The sequence below is a fragment of the Ambystoma mexicanum genome, chromosome 3q (assembly GCF_040938575.1).
Source record: "Ambystoma mexicanum isolate Mex_15411 chromosome 3q, UKY_AmexF1_1, whole genome shotgun sequence".
Classification (NCBI taxonomy): Eukaryota; Metazoa; Chordata; class Amphibia; order Caudata; family Ambystomatidae; genus Ambystoma; species Ambystoma mexicanum.
In genome coordinates this window covers 1,301,148,409-1,301,168,683 of record NC_090926.1, presented here as the reverse complement: position 1 = coordinate 1,301,168,683, position 20,275 = coordinate 1,301,148,409, and the positions used below count along the sequence as shown (strand labels likewise).

General features: G+C 49.0%; 1 protein-coding gene across 3 annotated transcripts in view; it reads left to right on the top strand.

Annotated features, from left to right (window-relative positions):
- The window catches only part of LOC138447910 (breast cancer anti-estrogen resistance protein 3 homolog), a 350,104-nt gene that overhangs the window by 213,657 nt on the left and 116,172 nt on the right, over positions 1–20,275 (top strand). For all 3 annotated transcript variants that reach the window (XM_069604426.1, XM_069604428.1, XM_069604427.1), the window contains exon 6: positions 94–209. In XM_069604426.1, coding sequence (XP_069460527.1) covers positions 94–209 — 116 coding nt within the window. The remainder of the gene's footprint in view (positions 1–93; positions 210–20,275) is intronic.

Below are 20,275 nucleotides of genomic sequence, written 5' to 3'. Positions count from 1 at the left end.
TGCCCATGTCTGACCTTCTATGGTTGCCTTTTGTTCTGTAGAGACTGTCTCACATTGACGAAGCCTTGAAACTGAGCTGTGTAATTATTGCAGGTGGCTAGAATCCGAGGGGTGTCTCAGGAGCAACAAAGGAAGATGGGGGTCAGTTCAGGTCTAGAACTGATCACCTTGCCCCATGGAAGCCAGTTGAGAAAGGACCTGCTGGAGAGGTGAAGTCATGTCTATCTGTTTATTCTGCTATTCATTTTTGTATTTGACCCTCCCTCCTCTTAGAGGGGAGAAGCCCTATCTATCTTTCTATTGCCCCCCTCCATCTGCCGATAGAGAGGATGTGGTAAGCCATAGGATGCCATGTTACTAGAGAACGGTACATTGAGGTCCCATGTGGAGAGCACGATATTTCTATGAGCGATTGAGGTGTGGGACCAGAGCCTTTATTGAAACTCTGCTGGCCTCAAGGTGACCACTGTATCTGCGCTCTGGTTGGGGTCGGTGATGGAAGCTAGTCAGAAGGGTTTCTAAAAGTGTCTCTTACGTTGTAGTGTAACCCCGGGGTCAGTACTATCCTGCAAGGACAGTTTTAAAAGGAAATTCAACCTTCCATTGTAACCAGATGCTTCCATTCCTGAGCAGAGAGAGTGTGTGTAATGTTGCTATGAATGTCCATCTGTCTAGGACAATGAGAATGGACACCACAGATTGTAGGGAATTAGCAGGGCTGGGCGCAGAGCTGTTTGAACAACGAGGCAGGAATATAATTAGGCGCTCTCTGCTAGGCTAAATTATATTAAGGGGGTCACAGTGAATCCAATATTGTGAGACGGTTCCAAAACGTGTCTCACAAAAGAAAACAACAGGACCTTGGTTTCTAACTTAACCTCCCCAAAAAAAATGTATTGTTTAATTTTTGGTGCTTTGCTAAGATCCCAGTGTCTTGTGCACATGGGTTCCAATCTCTAGTTGAAAGGAACATTTAATTAAGAACCTCAATGCCCTTTCAGCGATTTCCCAAACATGTGTCATTTTAATACAATAATAATTGTGTGAAATTGGCTACTCAGCCATCATTTATACACTTAAACTGTCGAGCCAACACATGTTCCAAGTCTTGCTCTTCCTCAGGACTCTGATACAGTAGTCAAAAAATCCCTAATACATCAATCCAACCTATCTGATTAATCTGATTAATGATACATTCCTGTGAACAATATAGAATTTGAGTTGTAATCCCAACCCAGAAGAATAAATTCTATGATGTGTTAAGTGCGTCTGCAGTCTTGCAGAGTAGACATTGCTCAATGGAGCTGTGAATCTGGAAATCTACTACGCATTCGTATTGACTGGAGGTTCGGAGTGCTGCTTACTCACCTGGTCAGGTGGAACGTTTAGAACTTCAAGCGCAGCGCGTAGCGCACAAATGTTAAGTGCATTGTGAAGCGCGTCTGCAGTCTTGCAGAGTAGACATTGCTCAATGCAGCTGTGAATCTGGAAATCTACTATGCATTCGTATTGACTGGAGGTTCGGAGTGCTGCTTACTCACCTGGTCAGGTGGAACATTTAAAACTTCAAGCACAGCGCGTAGCGCACAAATGTTAAGTGCACTGTGAAGCGTGTCTGCAGGCATTGGAGGGGGTTGTGGGTGCACAATGAAAGAACATCAAGCTGTGGCTCTCATGTGACACATGCCCATGCCAGTGAAAGATTTGCAGCTCGAAGAAATCCCGGGTGAGTCTGTTAAAGATATTGCTGGTATATCTTGGAGTTATTCTCTTCGCAGCAAGGCTCTTGGTGACTTTGCAGGTGAGGCCACTGTGTCAGAAGCGCTTCCGTCAATTGGCTCAATAGATTCTCTCCCAGAAGTTAGGACCATCATAGTAAATACCTTTACCCTCCCTGAGAATGAGAGCTGATTGTCTCAGCATGTCCTTTAACTCCCAAACTTCCTGTATCTTATACGGATTGTCTGGTGAGCTCGCAGGCTAAACATTATTCCCCGCTCTTAAGGACTTAAAAGACTCTAAAGGAGTTCAGGGCCCCCCACATGTGTTGATTTCTGAGGGCTTTGACTCTGTTCCAACAACTGACATTTCAGCCGCAGGCTTATTATCATGTTGAAAGTCTGCACCAGAAAAGAATTATACTACTCCTTTAAAGGCCGACCGTTCAACTGAATGCCTCCACGATAATATGGAACTAGCTCCAGGATTAGTTTAGGATTTCCATGTGAATGACTTGCCCTCAACCTCTCTGAATATCAAGCCCTCCTTAGGAGCAACAACAATATCTGCCGTAATTTTGGTTCTTAATTCACTGGTTCACCTTTATGAGAATATTAATTGGAGTTTGCCTGATCAGGAACTTTTGCAAATACGCTAAACCCGAAAGTATCTGTGTTAGGGAGAATTCTCTGTTAAGGCAAATTTCCCAAACCTAGTGAGTCCCCCAGCAGCTTTGCTGGATTTTTGGGGTTTATTTTTTTCTCCTGCTAAGAGTGAGACTATTTTTCTCCCACTCTTAGGCATGATTTGAGGTGTTCCTTTGACTTTGAATGTGTTCTATGGGCTATGTGGTCCTTTACCCCATAGGGCTTCATGTGTTTTTGGTATGTGGGTTACACAGCACCCTCTGTGCCGTAATCCAGGGGTGTCGTAGCGACCCCCAAACATAGACTCCATACCCTGGGACTGACTACTGTCTCCCAGGACACGTAAAGTCACCATTGGCTTTACTAGTCCCAAATTATGAACAGAAACCAGTACAAACCATCATATTCTGGATGTACTGGTCGGGGTAATTCGATTGCCCCGGGGTCTGTTGTTCGAGGGGGCACTGTCCAGTCCCCCCCGACCGAGTTTTGGCTGGTGTCAGTGGATACTACTTTTTATATTCGACCGTGAATATATTCCTATGGGATTTTCCCATTGTTTGAGGCTACCATGTTTTAAAATAACCTCAAACATACCGCCAGTTTATTAAATTAATATAAATTCACCAGTTGGTATTTTTTGCCGAAACTTGGTTCCAAAATGGCGTTTGTGTTCGCTTCTGTGACTCCAACCCAAGTTGAGCCCTTTGTTCCACCTTTTGGCGGGCTTCTCCACAGAAGCCTCCAAAAGTGGTGCCACTCTGTCTGGCTACCACAGGGGGTGTGGAAGGGGGTTTAGGCACCCTGGACTGAGTTGCCTCGGCAACTCAAGTCGCACTCTTGTGTGATTGGCCCAAGTGGTGAGCCGCCCGGCTCACCACGTAGCATGTTTGAGTGACAGCTAGGCTGAATGAATGGGGGTTTTCTGCATAAAAGCAGGGCTTTGGGGACTGGAACTTCAGAAGTCGCCACAGAACCTAAAGAATCCGAGGAGGGAGAAGCCGAGCCAACCTGTAACGATGACACCACCAGTGGAGCCCTGCTGAACCGTCTCACCACTTTTCCCGACGACAGAGGAGATCTCCAGCCCGCAGAGTCTTCTTGCTTTGACTGGTCGGGATAACCGTCTTTTCGCCTTCCTGGACCATCTCGTGGCCGCCTTGCCTGTGCCAAGCACCCCAGCAACCGGAATACCACGGTTTACCACTACCGCGAAGAAAAGGGTAGTACCTTGTAACTGGGAAACTCTGCGGCTGGTTTCTTCCCTGGCAGTGCAACGACCTTCAGCTTTCCTCCAAAACGAGACCTCCTCTTCCTCTGGACGGAACACTGACTTGCAACCGCTGCCAGGAACAACTGCCCCGCTGGAGTGTTCTTCCCATTTTCAGGTACTGTGTCCCGCCTGGCTTCTACAGTAAATCCTCGACTTTCTAACCTGGGTTAGCCTGGGGCCTGTTAACTAACTTTTCCTGACTTGATCTCAATCTTTTCTGAACTATCTACCAAGACTCTTTGGGCATAACCCCACTGTGTGATCCTGGACACATTTCGCTTGCTCTCTCTAAGAGTGGGCCTGGCATTTGAACTTCCTTGCTCTCCAGTAGACTTTGCCTAACCTGCCTCACTGTGGTTCTTTGAAAGGTATTGAAATTGTGTGCTTTCATAACTTTGCCTTTTCCCTCCCTTTTTCTATAACTTATTAGAGTGCCATCTTATGTTAAGCGCTCACCTCTGTCTGAAAATAAGTGGTGTTTCTCACTAAGACTTGTCTAATAAGTAATTAGGTTTGTATTTATATATAATAGTGACTGTGTGTTGAATTTACTTACCTCTTTGTGTGCTAGTGTAATTTACAAGTGTGTCTTTAAATAAATAATTATATACTTTTACACCAAAGCTCTGGTCAGTGTTTGCTTGTGCTACTGTATCTCTGTACCTATTGTGTATACTCTACATACTGCCTAACTCATCTTAAAAGAAGTCCAACTGCTCAGCCACAGCTACCAGGTAAATCTGGGTGGTACAGACTGCTACCAATTGGGTTTACTGCTATACCTGTAGTCTTAAGCCTTTTGCAGTGGTCCCTAAGGGAACTGCACAGGTTTCTGCCTAACAATCTGTGATTGAGGGTTTCATTGTAGCGTCAAAGGGGAAGAAGGTTCCTTTTAATGAGCAGGATTCTAATCTTCTTCTTGCTGAAATACTGCAGCCCCCTAACTTGCCTTCGGCCTCGTCATTTACCTCTTCCGATGAGGATAAGGTGCAGGCTGAGGGAGTGGCAAGTCATGATGGTTTGCAGTCAAGTCTAATACAGGCGGCTCCTAATGCTTCAGAAAATGTGAATGAAGAATTGATTGACTCCATTTTCTAGCAGCAGCAAAGGATAACACAAGGAGGCAAAAAGGGGCCCAAAAAAGAGTACAGATAGGAAATCCTCTACTGGTTTTAACAATTGCGGTTCAAGGGAGTTCTTAAGTTATTTATTTATTTTATTAATTGCGCTTTTGTAAGCTGCTTATACATCAAGTAGATTGTGTTTCAAAGCACCCACAGGGCAACAGGGAGGGAACATGGGAAGAAAAGCAAATATGACAAGGACAGATAGAGGCGGACCTACTAGGCCTTGTGAGCATTCAGAAGGTGCAAGTGCAGAGAGAGAGAAGGGGTGAGGGGTGGGTAAGTGCTAGGTGTACCAAAGAGGCAAGTGCTAGGGAATAAGCAGCTGTTAAGTGACTTGGTGGGAGGGGTCAGCCACCAATAAATAAGTAAGTGCCGGCCTATGGTGACATAGGCCAGTGGGTGCCACGGCAAGGGCTGGGAGCGGAGGAAGCTGAAGGCGATTGAGTGTGGGAGGCCCGGACCCAGGAGGACACATAAGCGCCCTGGTCACCTATCTCAGCAACTGTGGGGCTTACCAGAGGAGGGAGGACGGGGAGGAGAAAAGGAAGGTCTTGAGGAGCTTATGGAATTTGAGGTGATCCGGCTCAAGAGGAAGGGGGAGGCTGTTCCATTGGAGGGAGCCTGCTGAGGAAAGAGATCAGACACCAGCTCTCTGTTTAGCGAAGTGCTTGACACACAGAGAGTTGGTGCCAGAGGAACATGTAGATCTGGAGGGAGAGTATTCAGTGAGAGCCAGTTGTAGATAGCGTGGTCCCCGACCCCAGGCAGCCTTATGGATGATGCAGAGGGATTTTAATTTGTTTCTTGCAGCAACTGGGAGCCAGTGGAGACTTTCTAGGGCTGGAGAGATGCGGTCCCTGGGCTTGAGGCCAAGGATAAGCCTCGCAGTCCTACCCTGGATTAGCAGGAAGGGTTGTAGAAAAGAAGAGGGTAGATTAAGAAAATACCTATTGCAGTAGTCTAGCCTAGAGAGAACCAGAGCTCTGGAGACATTCAGCTTCTGGGGGAAAGTGAGGAAAGGGAGAATTCCTTTGAGGACGTGGAGGTGAAGGTGGGACTTCTTGGCAAGCTCCTGAATATGAGGGAGGAAGGTAAGAGGAGTTGAAGATGACTCCAAGGTTTCTGGCTTCAGATGAAGGAGAAGGGGGAGAGCCCATAGAAGATGGCCACGTTATCTGATTCCAAGAAGGCGATTGATCATGGGGTTGGAAGTTCTAATGTTAAATTTATTCCATCGATGTTTCGTGAGCAAGTAAATGTCACAAATGATTATGGTCCTCCTTCCAATGAGGTAATAGAACTGATTGAGTAGCAGCCAGAGGAAGCGGAGGACCTTCTATTGAGTATGTCCACATAGTCTATGGAAGAAAATCTTAATGGATATGGTGATGCTGCGTTGCCATTAGTTACTCAAGTGAAGAGGGCTGCAGCAGGCAGTTCAGTACAATCTCGTCTAGTTTTAAGCTCAAACCAACTGACTAAACAATCATCTCTGGAAAAATCTATGAGTATAAGGGAAGACCATTTTGTAACCCTGGAACAAAGGTGTACATCCTTAGTGAAGAATCCCACTGGTGAATTGTCTGCACAGAAGCAGCTTAATCACAATTATTTGGATTCCAAAGTCCTGTCCTGTACTTGTTTGTTATTAAATTTCTAGGGATGTTATTGTTCTCAACAGGTCTAATTTACTTGCTTGATTCGGGTCTGCTGTAAGTTTAGATGAAGTTGCCTCCTCTGATATCATAAAAGTTGAGTTTGTTAATGATTTTGATCTTGGCCGTGTGTTCTTGCATATGAGGTCTAGCCTGGTAGCCCAGCTGTTTGTGGCTGAAGCGGATAAACTGCGACCTTAAGGTTATGATTTGTTGGAGGTTAACACCCCCTATGTGTCTGAGCATCAGGCATCCCCCCCCCCACCCCCAGAGAAGGAGAGGAGAAGATGCTGTTTTGGGTGCAGACCTTCCCCCTCTTTCAGTTACTTGCCTGGTGGGTAACTCACAAGGCAGAAAGGTTTGCATTAATAATTCAAATACCAGGACAGTGGGAGGAGACAATGACTGGTTGTGGTTAGCTTGCATTCTTTCTTCTGGAAAACAATAGCTGGAAACTTGTTGTGATGCCGGTTATTTGAGGCTATCCTGGAATAGGAATAGGCTATACTTATTTAGACTGGTACAACGATTCAGGAGTTTAATAGATGTTTGCAAGCAGCAGCTGGGATTGAGGGGGGACTGAGTATTTTCTCCCTGAATAATTTACCTGTCAGTCTTGGGGTAATTTTATGACTGTATATCGGGATCTTTAAAGATCCTGCCTAAAGGGAGGCACGTCTTTGATAAGGAAATTCAAAAGAATAATAGGTACTCGTGAGCGGGTATAAGGTCTTTAGGGAAAGTCTCTTCCTATCCCAAATATACTGAAGCGAGAACAATTAAACAGCGCCATAAAAATTGGCTTTCATGGACAAAAAGCCTTAATGTTTCAGAAAGATTCTGTAGCTTTGCTGGATCCTTGATCTCACAGCAGCGGCCTGACCTCTGGAGGATTAGCTCATCGGATTTGCCATTATCACTTCAAACTAACCCTATCGCTGAAAAGGGCTGGCTTCTTCATTTCCAGCAGGTCAAGTCCAGGGCTTCCATCCCAGAATGTGAAACTCCTATTCCAGCTTCTACCACTTGGTCCTTGTTTTTTGATTTTAATGTTTACTTTTTAATTGTTAAAAGTAAGAAATTCTGTGCCCTGGGCTTGGAAATTCGCCAAATAATAGATTGAGGAGTCTTCCTACCTTGGGGGCTAGTATTAAATTTAATATTTGTAAGGCGATTACGTAAGGAACTACGCCTTCCTGCTTCTTGGACAGCCTCTATAATAGTCTCATCTATAGGCTTAATCCCAGAAAGGACAGGTCAATTGCGCTGCTGGACGCCCGAGTACAACCTTTGCTTCCCTGGTGTGGAGCACCTTATTCTCTGGGCCTCTAATGGTGTCTAGTCTGGGTTTGTTAAGGGTGCGGGCACTACTTTAGGCAAGGGCTCCTCTTTATGTCTGGTGTTTGTGGATTTTGCTCTTGCCTTTGACAGCATAGACCGATCTCTTATGGTCCAAGCTATTGAAATGGAGTTGTCGCCCCTTTCTACATCTTTAGGAGTTAGGTTGAGTAGAGACGGGAAACTCTCTGAGCCGGTTTTGACTGATCACGGATTGAAGCAAGGCTGCATTTTACCGCCAGTTATATTGAGTTCATTGATTTCGGATATGGGCGATAAATCTCCATCAGGAAGGGGTTTGCCTCCACGCTTGGGATCTCTCACGTGTGAGGATCGGGTCCTTCTGTGTCAGAGAGCCATTGGTCTACAAAGGCTGTTGGCCACATTGCAAAGTTATGCTCAGTCTAAGGATCGATTGATTATTAGCACTCGGCACGCGCGGCGCAACGGGAATACAGCGTGGCGATTGTCACATTTACGAGCCATACCACATGGTATTCCCTTGTACACCGTGCGTGCCGGGTACTCTGTTCTCTGTACTCTGATGGCCCTGCTCCGAGCTTCCCCATGGCTGGAGGCTTCCTTCGCCCCCCGCCAGGGACTCAGGTAAGACATTTTTCCCCCTTTCCTCCCTCCTCCCACCCTACCTACCTTCTATCCCGCGGTCTCCGGTGGGGGACGATGGAAACCTCCAGCCGTGTGGAGACTTGGAGCAGGGCCATCCCCGCTCCAAGCCTCCACACGGCTGGAGGCTTCCATCGTCCCCCTCCGGAGACTGCAGTACTTTTTATTTTTTTTTCTTACTTCCCCTCCCTCTTCCCCTCCCTTCTGCCCTCCCAACCCCACTTACCTTCTTTTTTCTTCTGATCTTGGGAGCGAACGCGCTGGGAACCCTTCTGTTCCCAGCGCGTCCACTCCTGATGGCTGCCATGGAAAGGGAAAACGGACTACGTTTTCCCTTCCCCGGCGGGCATTTTTTTTCACTTTTTTTTTCTGTTTCGAAACGCGCGAAACAGAAAACAATGCCATTAGTACCCCGGTCTAACGGGCCGGGGTGTTAATGGCGGTGTGCCAATACAGCCCACGGTAATGCATGGGCCTGTAACTACGGCCCCGGGGGCATTATCTATCATATCATATCATATCATAAATAAACGATCATATCATACCTGGGCGGTATTGGCCCGCCGCCTCGGGTCTTATTGCCACAATATCGCAAAGACAATGGGCCTCATTACAAATTAGCCGGTCTAGAGACAATGGCCATGTCAATGAATTGGGCCGGGAGACGGATCTAACTCAACACAAAGTGGCATATGATCACTCTCGTCTCTATAGACAATGGCCATGTAAATGAATTGGGCCGGGAGAAGGATCTAACTCAACACACACTGGCATATGATCACTCTCGTCTCTAGAGACAATAGCCATGTCCATGAATGGGCCAGGAGAAGGATTAACTCAACACAAAGTGGCATATGATCGCTCTCGTCCCTAGAGACAATAGCCATGTCAATGAATGGGCCAGGAGAAGGATTAACTGAACACAAAGTGGGATATGATCGCTCTCGTCTCTAGAGACAATGGCCATGTCAATGAATTGGGCCGGGAGAAGGATTAACTCAACACAAAGGGGCATATGATCGCTCTCGTCTCTAGAGACAATGGCCATGTCAATGAATTGGGCCGGGAGAAGGATCTAACTCAACACAAAGGGGCATATGATCGCTTTCATCTCACGAGACAATGGCAACGTCAATGAATTGGGCCAGGAGAAGGATCTAACTCAACACAAAGTGGCATATGATCACTCTCGTCTCTAGAGACAATAGCCATGTCAATGAATTGGGCCGGGAGAAGGATCTGACTCAACACACACTGGCATATGATCACTCTCGTCTCTAGAGACAATAGCCATGTCCATGAATGGGCCAGGAGAAGGATTAACTCAACACAAAGTGGCATATGATCGCTCTCGTCCCTAGAGACAATAGCCATGTCAATGAATGGGCCAGGAGAAGGATTAACTGAACACAAAGTGGCCTATGATCGCTTTCATCTCTAGAGACAATGGCAATGTCAATGAATTGGGCCAGGAGAAGGATCTAACTCAACACAAAGTGGCATATGATCACTCTCGTCTCTAGAGACAATAGCCATGTCAATGAATTGGTCCGGGAGACGGATCTAACTCAACACAAAGTGGCATATGATCACTCTCGTCTCTAGAGACAATGGCCATGTCAATGAAGTGGGACGGGAGAAAGATCTAACTCAACACAAAGTGGCATATGATCACTCTTGTGTCTAAAGACAATGGCCATGTCACTGACCATATTTATACCAACTGAGTTTGCAAAAATATAATCAATCCTATTGCGGATTTGTGTTCAAATCTCATGCATCTACGAGGAAAGTCACATGGAAGGCAACCATTCAGCATCTGGAATCCATGCTGATAGAGTGCAGAAGCCCAGGAAAGGACTTTTGAATTGTTGTGTGCTATACCTAAGGGTGCAGAACCATCACCACCAATAAATATTGGCGAGGAGGACAGACAAGTATTTAAAATATATCAAATTAGCTTGAGATTGGCTTTGAGCCTTGCCATCCCCGGTGGACCATATACATTAATAAGCATATGATCTCTGACTTATCATTGTTTGTGGTTACAAAGCTCGCTAATACCATATTGGATTTAAGATTCAGTTTACTAATTTTCCATATATTGCTCACTGAGTTTACAAATCCTCCTGTCCGGCGTCCAACAGGGGCACGAATGGAGACTGCTGTGAAATTCCAGGGAGTCAAGCATCCAAGTTTCCTGCAGAGGTAAAACTGAGAACAAAGCAAGAATCAAGCAATCCGTCTTCATCGCAATAGTGGGATGAGCCTCTGGAATTCCATGAATAGAGTAAGGACACATTCTTAGGTATTGTCATTATTATTATAATATTATGGTCTTTATTCAGCGCAGACCTAGCTTTGAGAAGCAACAGAACAGATGTACAGCGGGCGGGATGCTGAGGGGCACAGAGGAGGGGTACAGCTCTACAGTATGGCAGGGAGGAGAGGGGCGGACAGCGTCTAGCAAGTCAGGTGGTGCAAGGGGCGGCGTGATGGCCTAGGTGTTGAGCAGGAGAGACTCCTTGAAGAGGTGGGTCTTGAGTTCTTTTCTGAATTGTAAGAGCGTGGAGGCTGACAGAGAGGAGGTTCCATAGTCATAGTACAATCTGGCACACTCAAAAAGTGTGATCTAAATAGTTTGGACAACCATTGCCAGTAGCCCTCCACAGCGCACATTACTATCGTCAATAGTGGCCTCTTGCCGTTTATCCGGGCCATTTTCTGTTTAGCCTGTTCTTCTGTAAGTTTACAGCAGGAATGACCATTTTGGCTGTTCTGCTAGGTGCCCTCAGACAAAAAGAGTTCAGAAAAAGCTCTTTTTTGCAAATGGGATCCGGTTTCAGTTGAGTAAGGATGTTCCACACACATGTATGTGTCAGTGTGAAAGTGAACTTTGCTGACCTCCCCTGATTGGATGGCTGCAAAGCTTTGAATCACAGATGGTGATTGGTGGACTTAATAGGCCCCCAGCCCTCTGTGTATGTGACTATGTGTGGGATCCCTAAGCCGTTCATGATCAAACTGTTGAGAACTATGACTTGAGGAGCTGGAGGCATGGGGGCATGCTGGAGGGAGACTCAGGGACTCCTGGGGCGGAGTTCTGCCTCTCTTTGCTTCAGGCTCTCCCTCCTCTGGATCCTCGTTCTCTGCAGCCCTGCATGCGCCCCTAGGTGCCCCTGGACCATGCCCATGCTGGGCACAGTGTGGAGCAGCATTTGCAGTGTACTGGTGAGTTTGTGTGTAAAGGGTACTTAGCAACCACGCCCTTACCCTCCTAAAGGTGAAGCCAGATCTGCTCTACCACATTACCTCTGTGAGAGTCAGGAGAACCACTGGCAAACACTACTGGTTGGTCTTCTTGAGTGCCCCGCCACTCCCTCCACCATTACCCTAGAGGACCCGTGGGAAATCTCCCACGCACACGGATGCATCCTTCAGGGAATGCCGGACAGAGGAACCAGAAGGCTCTTCCACAGACTCCAGAAAGACTCTGCCCCCTCACCTTGATGAATAGTGTCTGAGAGGCCCTGACAAGAAGCAAGGCGAGGCTACTCACATGGGGAAACTAGTAGCAAAATACTGCACCGACCCTGAGGAGCCTGGGGTCCCTCAGGGGAACTAGGGTCACTGGATACTTAACCCGCTCTAGGATTAAAGCTTGTCCAGGATAACTAATGCCAGAGCCTGTCATACAAAGCGAATGTGTTTGGGCCGCAGCGACATGCCTTTGGCGGAAGGGGTCATACATGTTCATATGAAGAAGATGGCAAACACAATGATTTACTGCAACAATAAAAATGGGAGCGGGGCAGGAAAACTATAACAGGAAAAACAAAGGACAAACAATGTTAATGAAAATGCATAGCAGTTTTAGAGGAGGCTCCTGTCTCATGCTTAGGCCTGGACAAGCTTTCCTGCACAACATTCCATCCAACCGAATTTCTGGTCGAACTTTGGATAACCTTTTGAAGTTTAAAGGGAGACACATGGCTGGAGTTCCTATTCAGTCTGAAGCAGCTTTTTTGGACCTTTAGAGAAGGAGTGATAGACTGTAGGAGTATGAAACGGGTGGGGAGAGGTGTTGCGTGACTAGGGACCAGCTCAGAACGAGAGTTGGGGTTTGTTGGGGTACACATTCAGTGATTTGATTTGAAGGGGGTGCACCCCAGAAGTGCTGTTGTATCCGCCGCACTTTAGCTATGACCTCGTTGTACAATCCCAGTGCTGCTCTGTGAGAGAAGGCCCCAGCATTTACCAGCTCTTCTCATAAGCCACCAGCACTGAGGGTTCTCCACGAAGAGTAGGGCAAGAGGTCTATTGCCCTCCTGGGAGCCTCAGGCAGGGGCTGCCTGTCTTGGACCCTGTGGTATCTCCCCGCCCCGCTGATATGCTTCCATAACACAGTCACAGGCTTTATCAGCAATTGTGAGCCTGTGAAAGACACGGCCCACAAGGTCAGCTCCCATGTCTGCCAATCCTGCCAGGCCAAAACGGAAGGGTGCCAGTGCAAGCGTGCCATACGTTGCCTCTGTGCATCCTGAAGACTTCAGTGGCCACCCGCTGGGACTGAACTTTGCACATGCTAGACAGGCTATGCGGGTAGTGCCAGTACGGATCACTGCACCACTCGCAGCTGAGCTCCAGATGGGGCATTTTTAACACTGCATCAGTGGCAGCTGCTGTCTAACGTCTCTGCGGTACGGCCTTTGGGCTGCCCACCAAGCAGGTTAATTGTCGCATGCAACTCTGAGAGAGGCTCTTCCTCTGGTGTACCGACTGTAGCTGAACCAAGCCAACATGGCGATGGCCAATGCCTTGGCAGGTGAGGCTGATGGTGCGCAGCTGGTGAAGGAACTGCTTCCCACCACGCGTGGCGATCTACAGGTCGTTGGACTCGAAGGCAACACTGACTACCTTCTGGCGTCCTCTTCGGACCCCTGCTTCTAAGTAAACTGTCTGCTTTTATCTGAATGTCTAGGGAGAGGAGGACTTGCAGCAAACATCACAAAGCGGTGACTCCCATGCAAATGTGCAAGGATGCTTGGCTGCAACACTTGCAACATCAATTAGTGCAAAAATGCAGGCAGCAGGAAGAACACCAATCAGCCCAATTTTTGACGAGCACACTGAGCATATCAAGCTCAAGAGTGATGGCTTCAATGAACTTGCATCAATCCGTGGGACGCCCTACTCAATGACTCAGGCATTTTCAATAGGGAGGGGTCATCAACAGGGACGGACAGTAACCATCAGAATAACTACTTATTCCCTATCTTTTTGCGGGACCCTAGTAGTGACTGCAGCGGGTCCAGGCCCAGCCCTACCCCCGTGACTCTTTCATCTAGCGCAACACCTCTTTCCAAAACACTTGTACCTTAGGGCATCGCGACCACATGTGGGCCAGAACCCCCCGGGTTCCCACAGCCCCTAGGGCATATTAGTTTCACTGGGCCCCGGTGCCATGCCGTTAGCATTTTGAAAGTGTGCTCTGTCGTGGAAGTAAACAGTCCACCCTAGAAGACCACTCTGTATGTTCGTGAGTGGGCTAAACCCTGGTGCCCTAGATCATATGGGGGCCCCCCACTGAAGACATGGGAGATGACCACAATGTGTGGCCCATTGTATCTCTGGATACACGCCAGACAGACCAAAAAACCCAATGTGGGGTGGGACCTAAGGCGTTCCAGTATCGATCTAGGCGGGGATGAATCATAATCTCTGAGCTTCAATGGGTGCGCTACAAGATCTTCCAGGGAAGTCCATTAGGTCCTCAGATCCTCCCTCATAAGTTCCAGCACCCCCCTGATCTGGGCTGCCTTATAATATAAACGGATATCCCGGAATCCAAAACCCCCTTTCTCAGTTGGCAGGGTTAGGGTTGCCAATTTCACCCTCTGGGTTTGGTTTCCCCACAGGAATCTACGAAGCTCTCCTGCAACTTCCAAGAAGAACTTCTCCGGGAGCTGTCGCCGAATGGCTGTGAATAAATAGAACAGTCTGGGGAGCATGTTCATTGTTATGGAGGTCATCATCCTGCCGCACCACGTCAGTATCAATGGGTGCCACCTCTTTAGGTCGGCCGTCAGCTGGGTGCGGAAGGGATTATAGTTAGTCTCCACCATCTCCTCCAGAGTCCTTGTTACCCAAATGCCTAAGTATTGAGTGCTCCTCTGGTTAACTGTCATGCCTTGGTAACTCTCTCTTGTAACTAGTAAAGGACTCCCTTCAAGTATTGGCAAGATGGCTGATTTACCCACATTGATTTTGAGTCAGAGAGGCGGCCATACTCCGGTATCTAGGCCATAAGTGCCGGGAGGGAGACTTGGTCATTCATAAGGTATGCCAATATAGCATCTGCAAACAGCAACATTTTGCACTCAATCCCCCCCCCCCCACTATACCCTTGATTCGTTTGTTCATTCAAATCGCAATAGCCAATGGCTCCATGGCAAGGACATATAATAATGGTGAGGGGGTATTCCTGCCTACTACCTCTCGTGAGTTTGAAGGTCTCTGTGAGTCCCCCATTTATCCGACCTTTGCCCTGGGTCTGTTAAATACTTCTGCTACCCATTTCAGGAATTCTGGTCCAAGCCCCATCCTCCACAGGACCTTCACCATGAAGGGCCACTTGACCCTGTCAAAGGCCTTCTCTGAGTCCAACGCCACTAGGCATGTGCCCAGCCCCTTCACGTGTGCCCCATGGATCAGGTTGATCATCTTCCTGATGTTATCTGATCCTTGCCTCCCCCGGCCCCCGTGTATCAGGAGTGGCAACCCCCCCTCCAGTCTCGTTCCCAGGACTTTCGCCAGTATCTTTATATCTCTATTAAGGAGGGAGATGGGCCTATAGGAGTAGCACATAGTGGGGTCCTTCTCCTCCTTTGGGATCACAGCAATGATTGTAGCCATCATCGTGGGAGTGAGGGGGTGGGTCACCACCAAGACATGCGTTAAACACCTTCACTAGAAATGGGGATAGCAGAGATTTAAATAATTTGTAAAATGTTATTGTGAAACCGTCTTCACCGGGGGCTGTCCCTGACTTCATCCATGTGATGGCCTGCATGACCTCCTCTACAGTTATGGGGTTCTCAAGGTTTTCCACCATCTCCTTGTGGACCCCCGGTAGTAGTAGCTTTTTCAGGAATTCGTCTATTTCAGCCTCCTCCCCCTCCCACTCCAAGGCACAGTAATACTTTACAAATTCATTCCCATTGCTCTCAGCGTCATATGGGCACCCCCCCCCCTCCGTCTTAATAGCCCCTTTGGTCCTCCTTTTTTTCTCCTCCCTCAATCTCCAGGCCAGGATCCTATACGCCCTGTCGCCCTTCTCGTGGTATTTCTGCTTCAGGAACAGGAGTTTTTTTTCCATATCCTGCGTCAGGATGGCCTTCAACTGCGTCTTATATTGTCGAAGCTCTTTCGCCTTAGTAGGTGAAAAATACTGTCCCTGGGTACCCCCCGGCTGCATTTGCTATGTTTTTCTACAGAGCGTGCTCTCCCTCTACTCCCTTTCTTTCTTTTTCTTTGAGCCTATTCTCATCAGGGTCCCCCGGATAGTTGCCTTAAGCCCTCCCAGAATGTTTGAATTCCCACCTCTCCTGTATCATTGAAAAGGAAGTACTCCTTAATTCCCCTAAGCAGCTCCTGTTGCACTACTTAATCCTTCAGCAGGAAGTCGTTACATCTCCAATACCCCAGAGGACCCCGTGATCCCCTCATGTCTACTGAAACGTTCACCATATCGCGGTCCGACCACGGGATAGGCGCCACCCGGGACTCCAGGTCCTACTCCTTTAAGGTCGAGTCCACCAGAACCAGGTCAATACGAGAGAAGGAGTTGTGGATTGTGGAGTAAAAGGTGAATGGCATGTCACCCTCTGGTGTTGGGTGGAGGTTGTCACATAACCCCAGTACGTCATTGACCTCTTTAAAGCGTTCTGAATCTCCAGAGTTTGCCCTGCTCATTTGTCTCTCCCCATCCTCTTGCGATCCCTTATTGGGTCTAACACCATGTCAAAGTCCCCCAGTACCACCAGCTGACCTTCAACAAACTCGATCAATTTATCCGTGACTTTCTCCCAAGATTCACATTGGTGCACGTTTGATGCGTAGACTGACCCAACCGTGATCCTAATAACATGCAGTTAACCCTTTGCAAATTCATACCTCCCATTGGGATCGGTGAAAACCGAATCTATCATGAAACCCAGTCGAGTTGAAATCAGAACTGCAACCGCACACCTCGTCTTGACGTCAGAGGCCCTGATCACCTCCTCAACCTCCCTGGAGCGCAATTTGTGCTCCTCCCCTCCACCAGTGTGTTTCCTGGAGGCACATCCAATCAAGGCTGGCCCTTTTGAACTCACAGAGTTACAGAGATCTCTTGGAGGGTGAATTAAGTCCCCAGACATTTAGGGAGCCAATTATCATCTCGCCCGGGCCAGACATTGCCTCCTTTCCAAGGTATCACTTTACTCCCCACACCTCCAGGACAGATCCATGATTGGAACCCTTTTGACTGGGTCCCTACACCACATCACCTTGTGAGTACATACGTCCCCTGACCCTTAACAAGCCCTAACCCCCCCTAACGCTGTCATCCCTCCCCCCCACCCACGGCATCCAACCCCACCCAGATCCATCTCCTCTGAGGGAATTGAATCATCTTTGGTCCTCCCCACACAAGGACCGGCTTAACTAAGCACTCTAACTGAAGCCCCCTTCTTTGCCCTCCCAGTTCCAACAACAATCAATTCACCCACTGATCCCTCCTCCCCCATGTTATGCATCGTGACCCTGCGTCATAATTCCAGGCATGTCCCACCGGGTCAGGGGGGAACAGCTGGAGAGGAATTGAGCTTCCTGAATTTTCTTGAGCCTGGAATTGTACGTCTCCTTGGACCGTTTATACGCCATCCCCTGTCCTAGGCCCTTTTCTGTCCATCTCCTCCCATTAGCTCCTCCGTGACCCTTCTTATGTCTTCCTCCGTCACCAGTTTATAGCTGTAACCCTCGATTTCAAAAGATATACACAAAGGGAAACCCGTTCGGTATCTCACCACCTTCTCACTGAGCCACTTTGTTAAGGGGAGCATAGGCGCCTTCTCGCCATTTTAAGTGCAGAAAGGTCCTGGTAGATGGCCACCTTCACATTTTCCAGGGACACTGAGCCCCGCCCCCTTGCCTTTTCTATAGTGATTTGTCTATACGGGTAGTTGTGGAAGCGGTCGAGCACTGAGTGTGGGCCCCTCTCAATTGCACCAGCTCTGTGAACCCTCTCAAGTCTAGGCTCATCCATGTTTTCGTCTCCGAACAGAGCCTTCACCACCGCATGGATAGTCCTGGGTTTCCAGTGCCTCGAGGAAGGCCTGGTTGTTCTCAACCACTTGTAGCTTCTGGTCCATACTGTCAATTCTGACATTTATTATGTCTACTTTTCCACCAATGTCCACCCTAATTCCCCTGATCTCTTCCAGGAGGGAGGCGATATCCCTCTTGGTGGATATGGCATCACTCCCCGCTTCCAACATGCTAGGGTGGGGTGTTTCACTCCTCTGCTCTGTTTTCGGGTGTTCAAAGTGTCCCACTTTTGCCCTCCAGTCTATGTTATCTTGTTGGGTTGCTCCTCATTCCCAAGCCCCCTTTTGTCTGGCCCGCTCTTTAGTGGGGCCTGCTGCATGCACTCCAGGCTACCCCCACTCTGCTGCTGTCCTCCGCCGCTCTTCTGTGCTCCTCAGGCCGGGTGACTTAGGTACTGTGGGGGGTGGGGGAGGCAACTGGGCAGGCTCACCCCCCTCCCCTCCCTCTATGTGGTGCAAAGTCTATCACCTGCCCCAGTGCAGTGATGTTTGCAGTGCAGGTTATAGTTCTGTCCAGCTTCGCACCCCCAATCTTCTTCACTGCGTGTGCATGTGGTATCAAGAGACGTGGGTCTTCCCCAAGGCGGGCACACGCCCCAGCAATGGACCCTGGGGGCCCTCCCCTAGTCCTGTTTCACCTAGCTCTACAGAGGCCCCACTGGCCAGTTGGGGGGGCAGGCTCCCGTCCGGTGCTCCCCCCTTGCACTGCCTGATGTTGGAAGGCGCTGTCAGCAAGTGGCCCACTGGGGTCTGCTCCCTCTCCTCCACTCAATCCTGGGATAGTTGAACCTCTGGCTGTCTCCCAATGGCCACGTAGCCCAAATGCCCAGGTCGAAATTGTATGTACCCCCTCTGGAGGCAGGGTTCCCACCGAGGTCTGACTAGTGGCGTGGCCCAGGCCATCGCTGGGGCAATTTGTGATTGTCTTGTATGCCCGTTCCGGTAATTATGAGTTTACAAGTCTTCTGGGGGGCCTCTATGGGCAGCTTTACCGGGTCTCGGCAAACTGAGAGATGGCAGATGGATCCCAGAGCAGGCCCTGCCAGAGAGCCCAGTCCTTTCTGTGACTCCGGTGCTGGGTAGACAGCATCCCCGTGCGGCGCTTCCCAGATGGTTCTTCCTGAGGGGGGGGGTCTCACCTGTCCCCCACCCAAGGTTGGTCACCGTTTCTGATGCAACCTGCCTCTGTGGAAGACTGCTGCACTTTGTTTCAGTTGCGGGCCCCAAAGCAGCAGGAGACAGGGGTCTCCCTCTGTCGGCTGGTAAAGATTAAAGGGACAGACCGTCCCGTATCACCCCTGCTGATCCCCCACTCTCCCCAATCTCCTCAATATCCGCGCTGAGCTTGGGGATGGCAATGTTGTGGGTGCTCTGTCCCTCAGTGTTCGCACCCTCCTCTAGTGCGTTGTCCCATGGCGTGGGACAGATCTTCTCGTCCACGCGCCCCATGGTGCACCCGAGCAAAAGGGGGGCAGGCCACCCCTCGGTTCCGGCTCTCTGCTGGATGTGGGGGGTGAATCTTCGTCCCCTGCTGCCTGGCCCTGCTTCCCTGACCTCGCATAGTCGAGGCTCGGAGCCGGGTGGCGGCTCGTAGTTGTCAGGAGCTTCGCCTCCTTAGTGGCAGTGCGCTATCTTCGTTATTTGGGGGTCTCGATCCCTCGTTCTTCACCCCCCACGGTGCACCCGACCCAGTCTCTACGCAGGGGGTGGGGGTGGTACAGCTCTCTAGGGGCTACAAGGGAGGTGGACTCTATCCTCTTTTCAGCCTTGATGTTGAGGAGCTGCGGCAGACGTTTCACCACATTCCTGTGGCTCCTGGTGGCCTCCGCCGAGTTACATTTTAATTGCTTATTAGAAAAAGAAAGACAATACATTGTCTATCTGTAATCTACGATGCACCTGGTGCTGCAGACAAGAGCTGAAGGGATACATCAGGGTCGCTGTAACTCACAAACCCCAGCTCGATTCCAGACACATCCGCGCCCTTCCAAGGTTTTCCACCCTCGTTTTACGTCTGTTGTTTTGCCCCTCCCTGCACGTCGCAGCACAAATCTCATGACCTAAAAATGAAGGCACCAGAGCCCTGCTTTCTGATCTTTTCTAATCGATCGGGGTCTAACAATTTTATGGTCAGTGGTCTGGAGTACTTAGAATGCAGGGGTCCTGGGATGGGGGCATGTGGGTGCTATAACTTAGAGTTGGGACTGGTGGGGATCGGAGGCTTGTGCCCTCCTTTCGTGGGATCACATCTTGTGAGGAGCTCTCAACCCTCCTTCCATTGCTTTACAGGGCACATTCCTCCTACAACATTGCAACTATGAGACAATAAAGGGTTTATGGTTCTCTGCGGCTCTGGCCTTTCTCATATGTGTGTTTGTGGCCTAAATATGCAATGCTGGCTGCTGTGCCGTGTTAGGCCTTGATTCCAAAATGGCAGCTATTATCTAGAAAGTCGTTTTGGTCCTATGTGTATTGTACGCCTAAAGCATGCACAAACCTCCTCTTGCTGTGGCCCTTACTGGCC